At 36.5% G+C, this 13,868-nt stretch overlaps 1 protein-coding gene across 2 annotated transcripts in view; it reads left to right on the top strand.

Annotated features, from left to right (window-relative positions):
- Positions 1 to 13,868, top strand: part of FIRRM (FIGNL1 interacting regulator of recombination and mitosis) — a 44,036-nt gene that overhangs the window by 5,581 nt on the left and 24,587 nt on the right. The window contains exons 4-9 of one of the 2 annotated variants that reach the window (XM_028123050.2): positions 107 to 211; positions 692 to 832; positions 2,248 to 2,413; positions 3,935 to 4,019; positions 6,332 to 6,470; positions 12,648 to 12,728. In XM_028123050.2, coding sequence (XP_027978851.1) covers positions 107 to 211; positions 692 to 832; positions 2,248 to 2,413; positions 3,935 to 4,019; positions 6,332 to 6,470; positions 12,648 to 12,728 — 717 coding nt within the window. Of the gene's footprint in view, positions 1 to 106; positions 212 to 691; positions 833 to 2,247; positions 2,414 to 3,934; positions 4,020 to 6,331; positions 6,471 to 12,647; positions 12,729 to 13,868 lie in introns of those variants that run through there. The other variant, XM_088017087.1, reaches the window with a different exon arrangement.

Below are 13,868 nucleotides of genomic sequence, written 5' to 3'. Positions count from 1 at the left end.
GCTATTACTAGCAGAAAATTGTCTGATTTTTTTTTTCTTTAAAGATATGTCTTCCCTTTCTAGTGTTTTCTGTTACTCCTCTTTATAACATGCTTACTTTTCACAGACAGTGAAATTATTTGATGACATGATGTACGAGTTAACCAGTCAAGCCAGAGGACTATCAAGCCATAATTTAGAAATCCAGACCACTCTAAGGAATATTTTGCAAGTATGTCAAATTTATTAGAAAGGGTATAGGGGAAGAGCTTAAACAGTGTAAGAATTTTTATACTGATACTAATTAGCTATATATCCTTTATATAGTGGCCCAATGGTGGAATTAAATTTATAGAATTAAATAAATGAATGCAAAAAAATAAATTTTGTATTTTTTTATGCTGAGTAAACACCAAACTTATATAAGACAAGTGATCAGGGTATCTTGCCCTACCTATAATTTCAAAGCTTATACTTAGAACACCTGCCATATGCTTTGATGTGTGGGTTAGGATTCTGAGTTTTTTTTTTAAACCAAATGGCTAGCCAGTTGTTCTAATATTTGTAGTTCTGATAGACAGAAGTTCAATGAAGAAGGAATAGAGTGTCCATTTTGTTCACTCCTGTATCCCTAGTACCTGGCATGTCTGATACCTTTCTATGTTTGTGAACAAAAACATACTGTGAATGAAACTTCTCTCCTTATTTCCAGACAATGGTTCAGCTCTTAGCAGCTCTTACAGGATGTGTTCAGCATGTCTGTGTCACACAGGAATCCATCATTCTAGAAAACATTCACAGTCTTCCCTCCTCAGTCCTACATGTAATCAAAAGTACATTTGTACATTGTAAGGTAAGTAATCAGTCTAAGTATACTTTAAATGGCCTGAAATCCACAGGCAAAAAGGCTGAGGAAAATAGTGTTTGCATGTAAGATTTTACATATTAGCCTGTATTACTGGAGTAAAGTAGAACAAAGAACCATGTACAGGCATACTTTGGTGTTTTTTTTTGTTTGTTTTTAAATATTTTATTTATTTGACAGAGAGAGACACAGCAAGAGAGGGAATAGGAGCAGGGGGAGTGGGAGAGGGAGAAGCAGGCTTCCTGCTGAGCAGGGAGCCCAATGCGGGGCTCGATCCCAGGACCCTGGGGAGGGTCGTTAAGGTGCTTAATGTTAGGTTAACGACTGAGCCACCCAGGCGCCCCCAGGCATACTTTGTTTTATTGCACTTTGCAGATATTGTGTTTTTTTACAAATTGTAGGCTTGTGGCAACCCTGTGTCCATCAAGTCTGCTGGTGCCATTTTTCTAACATTTGCTTGTTTGTGTTTCTTTGTCACAGTCTTGTAATTTTGTCAATATTTCAAACATTTTCATTATTTGTTATAGTGATGTGTGGATCAGTGATTGTGATTTGCTGAAAGCTCAGATGATGGTTAGCATTTTTTAGCAATAAATATTTTTTGTTAAGGTATATACTTTTTTTTTCCAACATAATGCTGTTGCACACTTAATAGACTACAGTGTAATATAAACGTAACTTTTATATGCACTGGGAAACCAAAAACTTTAACTCGTTTTATTGCAGTAGTCTGGAATTGAACCTGTGATATTTCTGAGGTGTGCCTGTATATAAATATTTGTTTCAAAATAAGTGGTTGTAAGGAACTGATTAAAAATGGGCTTTTGCGGTTTTGTTTTTGTTGTTTTGTTGTTTTTCTTTTCTATAAAGAAAGAAGAGATAGGGATTTGTGAGTCACAGGAATCCTGAAATTGTTCTGTCATGATATTGGTGGATCAGATGAATTCCTTAATGATTAGGTGCCTATAAAAGGACACAGCCCTTTTGTAGTCCATCTCTACATTCCTGAGGCAGCTTTACGCCATAAAAGCTGGCCTAGGATTTGTGGGTCGGAGGCAGTTTTGGTACTGGTATTCATTGGGTGAATAAAATCACTGGTTTAACTAATGCTTCTCTTTGGTGATAGGGTGCTAAAAGTCATGTACCTCACCAAACCTTATGTATCTCCCTTTTAGTTCTATATTTGCAAGGTCTCGGAAATCAGAGATCATGCTTTATACATGCCTGCGTCTCTTGAAGTACACTATATATAACGAATGGTCACTAAACATTTGTTTAATGAGTAAATATGTGATTCAGTAGAAAGCACTGAAGTTACGAGCTTTGATGGAATGAGTTAAAGTAAATTTGTCTCTTGATCTTTTTTATGATTTGCTATTTCTCTCATTTTTATTTGTGATCAGGATAGTGAATCTGTCTATTCTGGGCATTTACACCTAGTTTCAGACCTTCTCCAGGCTCTTTTCAAGGAGGCCTATTCTCTTCAAAAGCAGCTAATGGAACTACTGGATATGGTTTGCATGGACCCTTTAGTAGATGAAAATGATGATATTTTGAATATGGTAATAGGTAAGTGAGAAAACTTCCTACTTAGTATGTGACATATGTTTACTAAACTGTATATCCATTAAATTATTGAACCCAACATTGTTTCTAATGCTTTGTGGTATTTTACTCATTATGTATAAAAAAATTTAAATCCTACCTGATAAATTCTTAATCTTCTAAATTTTAGAATTTATAAAATTGATATGTGATGCCTTAACATAGATTTGTATATTCAGTTAAAGTTCACCATACATGATTTTTCCACAGTGATTAACAAAAAAAGTCATGCAACTTTATACCTTCTAAAGTAGTCCAGATACTGAGGCAGTAGCTTTCAGAGTTTTTAAACCGTAATTCAGTAAGAAATGAAGTTTGCATTTCTTTCTAGAGCACATATAGTTGCATATGTATGTGTATGTTCATGAACGTGTATTTACTATGTAATATATACATTTATTTATTATATGTAAAATAATACCTATTTTATATGTAATGTACTCCATTATATTCTGTTTCATTTTTAAAGAATTGCTGATTGCTACTTCATAATTTTATCACTCACAATGCATTATAACCCAGAGTTTGAAAAACAGTAATGTATAAGGACAAAAATTTCATTTATAGCTTCTGTATAAAGAGGTAAGTTTGTTTTGTGCAGTGTATCAGGTACCTGTTGCTCTGTAAAAAACTACCCCAAAATCTATTAGGTTAAAACACCTACTGCTTTATTTATTCATGATTCTGTTGAGTCAGCAGTTTAGGCTGGGCTCAGCTGGGACAGCTTTCTCTGCTCCCCATGGTACAACTGGCTCGTTCACTCGTGTTTTTGCAGTCAGTGACCTCATCACATCTGGCTGTTGGCAGAGGCAGAAGCACTGAGCTGGCCATGTGTGGCACATCATCCAGGAGGCTAGCCTGGGCTCGGTCACCTGATGGCGGCCTCAGGGTCATCATCAGGAGAGGACAAGCCCCAGTGTGCAAGCACTTTTTAAGTCTTTACTGGCCTTATAGTTATTATTATCCTGTTGACCAAAGCAAGTCATATAGCTAAGCCCCATATCAATGTGGAAGGGAACTGCCCAGGAGTGTGGACACAGAAAGGGAAGTCACTGGCCATTTTTACAAATAAAATGAAAGAGTAGAAGCCTTTCATAAATACTGTGCCAATTTGCTATAATTCTTCCTTGTTTGGTATTCTTTCCTTTGCAGCTTATTTTGTCATTTTGGATTAGAATATCTATAGAATATTTCAATTATAATAGGGTACAACTTTTATTCTACTGAACATTTTAGTTTATTTAGGTCATTTAGTTTTATTTAGGTAGGTGTAAACATCAAAAATTAATTTTCTGTAATTTGTAAAAACCATAAATCAAAAGTATGACACTTATTTTTTAAAAATTATTTTGAAAGATTTTTTTCTAACTGCATTACCTATTTTAATAAATGTCAAAATTGATCAGTAGATAATTTTAAATATAGGAGAAACTCACCCCATATGACATTTGAATGTCCTAAGAGTTCTGTTATCTTTTTTTGTAGTTATTCATTCATTGTTGGATATCTGCTCTGTTATTTCCGGTATGGACCATGCGTTTCATGCCAATACTTGGAAATTTATAATTAAGTAAGTTTTTTTCCTTTGCTTTTTTACTTTTTGTAATATATTTTCCATATCCAAAATCTAAATTATTCATAAGTTTTTTAGATTGCATTTAAAACATTTTGTATGGGTGTGTATAAATAATGTTTCCTCACACTGCTGCTGATTAATCCAGATATTGTACATGTAGCTCCTAAACCAAATTGGACCTCTTTACTCTGCTGCTTCTAAAATTTAAAAAAGAAGCTCTACTTTGTTACTAATACTTTTTTTTTCTTTTTCAAGATATTATTTAAAATCAGGTCAGTTAACATATAGTGTATTATTCGTTTCAGGGGTAGAATTTAGTGATTCATCACTTGCATGATGCCCAGTGCTCATAACAAGTGCCCTCCTTAATGCCCATCACCCATTTAGCCCATCCCTTACCCACCTCGCCTCCAGCAACCCTCAGTTTGTTCCCTAGAGTTAGTCTCTTATGGTTTGCCTCCCACTAGTACTTTTGAAATAATGGGCCATTGGCCTTAACCACTTGCCTACTGCTACTGTTATTTAACCCATCAGGTGTTTATTTCCGGGCTTAGATAAATTAATCATTATACTTAGAGCTGAATATAATCCCTTTATTATATGCCATTGAGTTGTTCAAGTTTAATTCCATTTATAAAGTAATTTTAGCTAGAGCATTATGAAAGGTTGCCAGGGAGAGTGCCCATAGTGCTCATCAGATTCCTGGGGGTGGGAAGGGGTAGATTTGAGATGTAAAAATGGCTGAGAACCTCTACTTTATACACATGCATAAAAATCAAAGGTCAATGTAATATTTTTAGGTCTTGGGTGCTTTTCTTGCACCACCAGGAGATCATTAACTTGTCAAAAAGTAATAGTGCAGTGGTTAAAAATGTCAACCCAGAGCCATTCTGCATGTGCTTGAATCCATTTTGAAATCATTTACTCTTCCTGAACACTTGGGAAATTTGGTTATCTTCCCTCAACCTTAATTTGCTTATCCAAAAATGGGAGTAATTAAAATAGCACTTTCTAGGTGGGTTTATTTTATTTATTTTTTTAAAAAGATTTTATTTATTTGAGAGAGAGAGCACAAGCAGGGGGAAGGGGCAGAGAGAGAGGGAGAAGCAGATTCCCCGCTGAGCAGGGAGCCCAATGCAGGACTCAGTCCCAGGACCCCGGGATCATGATCTGAGCCAAAGGCAGACTCTTAACCAATTGAGCCACCCACATGCCTCTTGGTGGGTTTATAGTGAGAATTAATTGAGTTTATCGATATGAAATGCTAAGAACTCTGCATGGCATGTAGTGAGTGCCCAATGAATTACCACATCACCATCATTACCATTGAATGTGTTCTATTCTTGTCCTCTTCCAATTCATTTGCTAGTCAGTGTTCAGTCTGATCTTTTGAAAATGTCAGTTAGAGCATGTCACTCTACTGCTTAAAATCCATCCCAAGGGGCGCCTGGGTGGCTCAGCCATTAAGCGTCTGCCTTCGGCTCAGGTCATGATCCCAGGGTCCTGAGATCGAGCCCCACATTGGGCTCCCTGCTCCACGGGAAGCCTGCTTCTCCCTCTCCCACTCCCCCTGCTTGTGCTCCCTCTCTCGCTGTGTCTCTCTCTGTCAAATAAATAAATAAAATCTTTAAAAAAAAAAAAATCCATCCCATTTTACTAAGAGTTACAACCTAATCCTCTCTGGCCTCTGCCTTCTTCACCAGCGCATTTCTGCTGCTCTCCCTGGTCTTATTTCCTCAAACTCCTATCCCAGGGTCTTCTCACTACTCTTTCCCTCTTCCCGGGATGCTCTTCTCCATACTCTACACCTTGCTGACTCCTGCTTATCTTTCAGTTCTCAGCTGAAGGGTTACATCGTCATGATAGCGTTCTTTGATATTCTTACCCTGAGAACAAGTTATTTTAGATCTCTCTACTGTAGCATCCTGGACTTTTCTAGCTTAGCATTTATTACAACTGTAATTAATTATTCTTAAAATTATTTAATGTTCTCTCTTGTACTAGACCAGAAGTTCCATGCAGACAAAGCAGAGAGTGTGACTTCTTTCACTTCTCCATCCCTAGGGCCTAGCAGAATACCTGGAACGTTAGTAAGAGTTCAATTAATATTTTATAAGGAGAAGTAAAAAATTAGCCACTTAATAAGGTAACATGACAGCTTCAGAGGTACCATCAGCACATCTTGATTATGTCATGTCTAATATATATGATGCATTGTGATTTTTACATGTTACTTCAAGTCATATTTTTATGGTCCTATGTTACTTGATGTGTTACTTGTGATTGTATTCTTTTTATTCATTTAGGCAGAGCCTTAAGCACCAGTCGGTTATAAGGAGTCAGCTGAAACACAGAGATATAATCACCAGCTTGTGTGAAGACATTCTTTTTTCCTTCCATTCTTGTTTACAGTTAGCTGAGCAGATGACACAGTCAGATGCACAGGTAAAGTATAGTCGAATAGCACATTGGACAATAGCTCTTTATGCATTTAGCAGTTACTAAATCTCATTTGAATCTGTGGATCAGTTTACCTAAAAGGGTTCTAATTTTTTGTTGTTGTTTTTTCAATCTAGGATTATTTACAGCCCATACTTTTCACCCCAAACATTGCATTAGACTCCTACCTGCTCTTATTCCCTCTAGAAACTAGCTGTTTCTGCCCACCCCCCTTTTATGTAAGGGGGCATGTTTATGAAGCATTCTCCTCAGAATCCTTTCATTCTTTTCTACCCTATGTCAAAAATCTAACTCCTTAGTCCTTTATTTGTCTAAGGTTGTCTAATATAGCCACAGTTGGCCTGTTCTTCACCAATCTGTTGCAACCTGTAGTGATGTTATATGTAACTGTGTGTATGTATCAGTGTTCTCAAATTGATGCGCACTTACTTACATTTATTTTGATTTCAAAAAGTTATAGTGTTGAATTGGCATCCCATTTATGAAACGTATTATAAAAATTTATAACAAGTTTATTGGGAATTAATAGTTCATTTCCCTATAACAATTTTATACATAGTGCCTTTTGTTCTCAGACTAGCCCTTTAAGTTTTATTTAACTCATAATGGCTCTAAATTATAGCATTAATAGTACTCAGGACCTAAGAGTTGTATGTAATAATTTCAATGGGAAATGAGTGAAATATTTCTCCCGTAAAGTAACAGTAACCTCCCTTCCCATTGTGGACTTGCTAGCAGCTACAGGCAATTCCTTTGTACCTGGGCTCTTCCCCACCCAGCAGCTGGGGGGTGGATGTGTAAGCGTTCCTCCCTTTCCTAAAGACTGGTTGCAACTCCTGGGGCAGAGCTGATCTGGAAGGACTGATCCATGGGGAGGATGGAAGTTTGAAAAGCAGTTCTGAAGTGGGTAAAAAGGAACTGAGGAGTAGCTTTAGGAAGGGGCTGACCTTTTCCTTCTTGTTTCTCTTCTTTTTCTCTTACCTCTTACATCCTTTCTCTTCCACCACCACTTCCTTCCATTGGTCCCCTTGCCAGTCCCCTCACCCTCCTGGAAGGAGGAGGCATTTGGTTGAGTATCTTGTGTTGTGGCTGGGAGAGTAAGATTAGAAGAGGTTTGGACAGGAGACACATGGGCAAGCCCAAGCAACAGTATAGTGCAAGAGAAAGGAGAAGTCCTGAGGGTGCCTGACCAGGGTGGCTATTTGTACACAAAGTTCAGTTTATATAAACCGCTTGTATGCAGAAATCAAAGAATTTACATTATAAGCTTTCCTAACTGTCCATTATGAACTTTCCTGTTTCATGTTTTTCCCTGTGAAAATTTGGGACTGGTAAAGTGAGTAGCACTATTCACAGTCCGTTGCCTAAAATGGAGTTTTGAGATGGTCTGTTCCTTTCTGAACTCTAAATTCTGAGTCATAGCGCCCTCTGCTGTTCACTATTGATATTTATTGAGGAATGAAACCATTTTTTTTAATTTTTTTATTGTTATGTTAATCACCATATATTACATCATTAGTTTTTGGTGCAGTGTTCCATGATTCATTGTTTGTGCATAACACCCAGTGCTCCATGCAGAACGTGCCCTCCTCAATACCCATCACCAGGCTAACCCATCCACCTACCCCCCTCCCCTCTAGAACCCTCAGTTTGTTTTTCAGAGTCCATCATCTCTCATGGTTCGTCTCCCCCTCTGACATACTCCCCTTTTCTTCCTCTCCTGTTATCTTCTTCTTTTTCTTTTTTCTTAAAATATGTTGCGTTATTTGTTTCAGAAGTACAGAACTGTGATTCAACAGTCTTGCACAATTCACAGTGCTCACCGTAGCACATACCCTCCCCAATGTCTATCACCCAGCCACCCCATCCCTCCCACCCCCAACCACTCCAGTAACACTCAGTTTCTTTCCTGAGATTAAGAATTCCTCATATCAGTGAGGTCATGTGATACATGTCTTTCTCTGATTGACTTATTTCACTCAGCATAACACCCTCCAGTTCCATCCACGTTGTTGCAAATGGCAAGATCTCATTCCTTTTGATGGCTGCATAATATTCCATTGTGTATATATACCACATCTTCTTTATCCATAGAATGAAACCATTTTTTTAAGTCTTCCAAGCAGTTTTCAAAAACATCAAAATACTCCCCTTCACTCTTCCCCTCCTGCTATCTTCTTCTTCTTTTTTTTTTTTCTTAACATATATTGCATTATTTGTTTCAGAAGTACAGAGTAAGTCGGAGGGGGAGATGAACCATGAGAGACGATGGACTCTGAAAAACAAACAGGGTTCTAGAGGGGAGGGGGTGGGGGGATGGTTTAGCCTGGTGATGGGTATTAAAGAGGGCACATTCTGTGTGGAGCACTGGGTGTTATGCACAAACAATGAATCATGGAACACTACATCAAAAACTAATGATGTAATGTATGGTGATTAACATAACAATAAAAAATTATTTAAAAAAACCACATCAAAATAAAACCACCAGATTTAATAGCTAATATGCTAAGTATGAAAGCATACAGATGTATCAGTCCCTGTATTAGGTTCCTAGGGCTGCCATAAGAAATTACCACAAACTGAGTGCCTTAAAACAGAATTTATTCTCCCACAGTTTAGAGGAGAGAAATCCGCAATGTCTCAGGAGGACCATGTTCTTTTAAAGTTGTAGGGTAGAGTCTCCTCCATGCCATTCTGTTAGTTTCTGGTGTCCCTGGCATCCCTTGGCTTACAGCTGGAGAACTCCATTCTCTGCCTCCATCATCATGTGCTGTTCTCTCCCTGCATCTTCCCATCATCTTATAAGGACACCAGTTGTACTGAAATGAGGGTATACCTACTCCAGTCTAGCTGCTACCTAAATAATTATATCTGTGATGACCCTATTTCCAAATAAAGTCACATTCTGAGGTACTGGGGATTAAGACTGTAACATATCTTTTTGAGAGATACATTTCAACCTATGAGATTGACATGTATTCTCTATTAAGTTTTGAAACTGGTTTCAAAAAGAGAATATTGTATTAGGTTTTTTAACATACAGTTTTTTAACCACCAATGATTTAGTTTTTCTATAAAGATAGGGAAATTTGGGGTGCCTGGGTGGCTCAGTCGGTTAAATGTCTGCCTTCGGCTCAGGTCATGATCCCAGAGTCCTGGGATCGAACCCCACATCGGGCTCCCTGCTCAGCGGGAAGCCTGCTTCTCCCTCCTACTACTCCTGCTTGTATTCCTTCTCTTGCTGTCTCTCTCTCTCTGTCCGATAAATAAATAAAATCTTAAAAAAAAAGGGAAATTTATTTGTAAGGCAATTAATATAAATTTAATTTCCACTGTAATTGCTACCTTTGTTCATATGATGCTTGTAGAAATTGCTATTTAGAAAATAAACATATTTTTCTACATAAATATATAGCTTATTATAAATATAAATATATAAATATAAATTTTTTTAAAAGATTTATTTGAGAGAGAGCACATGCATTGAGAGGGAGAGGGAGAAGCAGGCTCCCTGCTTAGCAGAGAGCCGGATGTGGGGCTCAATCCCAGTACCCCCAGATCATGACCCAAACCAAAGGCAGACGCTTAACTGACTGAACCACCCAGGTGCCCCTACATACTTTCTCTTTTAAATTATTCAGTATATCAAGATGGGATTATAAATTATACACTTGATTTTTGAAAATGTCAAAATAAAAGCTCAGGATTTAATCAGTATGCTTAGTAATGAAGTAAAACTAGATCCTTCAACCAAACCTTGTGCAATTTTCCCTTGAATGAACCATTATGAATGAGCCATTCACTTAATAAGCATTTCCAGAGTTCTTATTCTGTGTAAGTCAGATTTTCTGACCTCAACCATTTACAGTCTAGGCTGGGAGAAAAATAAACAGGTAGTTAGAGAATGGTGTGATCTTTGGAGAACTGGATATTGGCTAATGGGAGTAAAGGTAGGAACCCATTCATGAAGTCAGGGAAGATTTCTTGTGATATGACATCTAAGCCTAAGATTTCTTATTGAGTATATTATATGGTCAGTGTAGATTCATCTTAAACTCTGTACTTTTAAGCTTCTATAGCACTCTATAAGAAAATTCATGTTTATTATTATCAGAGAAGGTGAATTTTCATCTAACCTATTTCTGGTGAGGAAATTAACTATTTCCAAATATTGTTAATAAAGGTCAAAATGAAGGGTCATATTTAATTAATGGATCATCCAGTTCTGTTTTGATTGGTTTATTTAAGATTTTGCTATATTGGAAAGAAATCATAGTTAACATTAAAGCTAAGATATGTTATTTCATATGAAATTATTCTCCTAATTAAAGACAGTAAGGTATTTATTTGACTTAATTTTATGGTACTAATTTAAGCTTTTTGGATTATAGTGTGTATTAACATATTGGAGTGAAGAAACAACCCATATTTATTGAGTTTAGGTGCCTAAGTGTCGGATACTTTAAACCTCACAATAAACTGTAGTATAAGCCACACATTGCAATCTTACAGAGAGGTTTAATAACTTTCCCAAGGTACGTAGTAGTTGTAGTAGGGCCGGGATTTCAATCCAGGTAGGATGACTCCAATCTCTACCTCCTCTGCATACACACAGCCACTGTTTTATCAGTTTACAAATGTAATACATACTCACAAAACCCTCACACATTACAGAAATATTTAACATGGAAAGTGAAATCCTACTTTTATTTTCTAGAGAGAGCCACGGGTAAAGTTTTGACTTATTTTTGTGGGGTTAGGAAGCAAATATTAACACAACACACACTTTTACTTATTTATTTTTTTAAATTTTTAATAGTTCTGTTGTGATTACAGTTTATGAAAATACCTTGAATTTGTTGACAGATATTTTGTTCATTTCAGTTTTCACTATATAAAAATAGTTTATCCAAATAGTTGCATTGCATTTCTGTGCTAGCTAGTATTTCTATAGTGTATATTTCCAGAAGTGGAACTGCTCCTGGATCAAGGGGATTCAACACTTTAGTTTTTAATAATAATGCAAGATGACGTGGATGGAACTGGAGGGTGTTATGCTGAGTGAAATAAGTCAATCAGAGAAAGACATGTATCATATGACCTCACTGATATATGAGGAATTCTTAATCTCAGGAAACAAACTGAGGGTTGCTGGAGTGGTGGGGGGTGGGAGGGATGGAGTGGCTGAGTGATAGACATTGGGGATGGTATGTGCTATGGTGAGCGCTGTGAATTGTGCAAGACTGTTGAATCACAGATCTGTACCTCTGAAACAAATAATGCAATATATGTTAAAAAAAAAAGCAGGAGCGGAAGAATGAAGGGGTGCAAATCGGAGACAGAGACAAACCATGAGAGACGATGGACTCTGAAAAACAAACTGAGGTTTCTAGAGGGGAGGGGGGTGGGGGGATGGGTTAGCCTGGTGATGGGTATTAAAGAGGGCACGTTCTGCGTGGAGCACTGGGTGTTATGCACAAACAATGAATCATGGAACACTACATCAAAAACTAATGATGTATGGTGATTAACATAACAATAAAAAATTTAAAGAAAAAATAATGCAAGGAGTATATTATCTTCAGCTCCCAGGAATGGTAAAACCAAGTGCCTGTTACCCCACTTCTTCAGCTACTTTGGGATATTACCAGTTTTCATATTTGCTAATCAAAAAGCCATCCCCCCCTTTTCCCTCAAAAGATAAGTAATTAGGTTGTAATTTGAATTTTTTCAATATTAGTTTATTGACAATTTGTATTTTCTGTGAACTGCCTTCTCATACTACCTTTTCCCTGTTTTCTTTCATATCTCATTCTTGTATTGATTTGAGACTTTTTCTTTTGACTGTCTGTTGGTCTCCATATTGCAAAGAGCAATAAGGTATTTAAATTTCTCTAACTTTCAGATCAACCAGGAATGATCACCTACCTCTTTTGCTTTATAACTTAAAATTTCTTTTCAATAGAGTTTAATTTTTTGAAACATCTCTGTCATTTAGTGTTTGTGTTGCTTGTAACAACAATTCAGAGAAGAATTATGTTTGCTTGGAAAATGTTTTTACTCTTTATTAAGAGATCTTTTTAGAAAATATTGTCTCATTTACAAGTTTAGCAGATTTCATATTCTTATTTATTATGCTTTCTTCCTTTTTTGGAACAGGATAATGCTGACTATAGATTATTTCAGAAAACACTCAAATTGTGTCGTTTCTTTGCCAACTCTCTTTTGCACTATACCAAGGTAAGGCTTATTTTTTATAATGTGTAAATGTGAGATCCACAATAAGTTATAAATTGTCCTGCTTTTGTCATTACTGCCAAAAACAATCTTTTGAAGTTATTTTGTGAAGAATATATTTTATAGGCTTCTTTTTAAATATTAAATGTTGAGCATTTAAATATTTAAGTTGCTATCATCATGTTATTTTTATGAAATTCTCTGGAAAAATTATTTCTTTAAGTATAAATAATTTTATTTTATAAATATAAATAAATATAAATAAAATTACTTCTATATAAGCACAAGTCAATTTTCAGATGGTAATTCAGTTTGACTTTGAATACTGTTTATAAATTACTTCTACCATATCTTTAAATTTTTTAATTATTATAGTTGAAATGTCCAAAGGTTTCAGATTGTATACTAATTTTAAGAAGACTTGCATATTGGGGAGTCATCAGGATAGCAGTGATAATTGAAGATATATGAATAGAGTAGATAAGTTGTCAAGGCAGATTATTTGGAGAGAAAAGCAGAGAATGCTTGTAACAGCCAAAGAAATATCATTAGTAATACATATTGGTGACTAAAAAAAAAAAACTCTGTCCCTGTTGAATTTATCTTTAACCTTTCTTCCTTCTTTTGGAGGAAAAGATAAGGATCTCCAATGACTTTATTATAGTCAAAATTACGTGGCAGGCACACTGACTGCTGACACATTGCCAGCCTATTCGGGGTGCTCCCGAATGGGTCCTGCTGGGCAGCCGCCACTTACATAGTTGGCTGCTCTGACCCTAGCTTCCTGCGCTTGCAGGACCTGTAAGTCAGTGGCAGAGGCCCGTTGGTGGGAGGGTCCTGGCACCAATGGCACTTGATGGGGAGTTACCATACCCATACCCATTTGTTTGGTGTGTAGGAGGCAAAATTACGCCTAATTATGCCATTTTAAATCAGTCCTTTTCTATCAGAGGAATCTTGGATTTTTAAAAGTTAATCATCAGCTTTTTTCTATATCCTATAATACAATAAGAACTGTTTATTTTACTTCCTAAGAGATAGCCTAGCCATAATGGAGGAGTCACAGCTGTACTTGAATCCTAGCCTTACCGGTTTTTTGCTATGTGACTTGATCAAGTTACTTGATTCTTTAGCTTTCTATTC

The sequence above is a fragment of the Eumetopias jubatus genome, unplaced genomic scaffold (genome assembly GCF_037043125.1).
Source record: "Eumetopias jubatus isolate StellerSeaLion01/CBP00866 unplaced genomic scaffold, mEumJub1_p1.0 scaffold_12, whole genome shotgun sequence".
Taxonomy (NCBI): domain Eukaryota; kingdom Metazoa; phylum Chordata; class Mammalia; order Carnivora; family Otariidae; genus Eumetopias; species Eumetopias jubatus.
The sequence above is the reverse complement of the archived record's forward strand: the minus strand, read 5'-3'. Positions and strand labels throughout refer to the sequence as shown.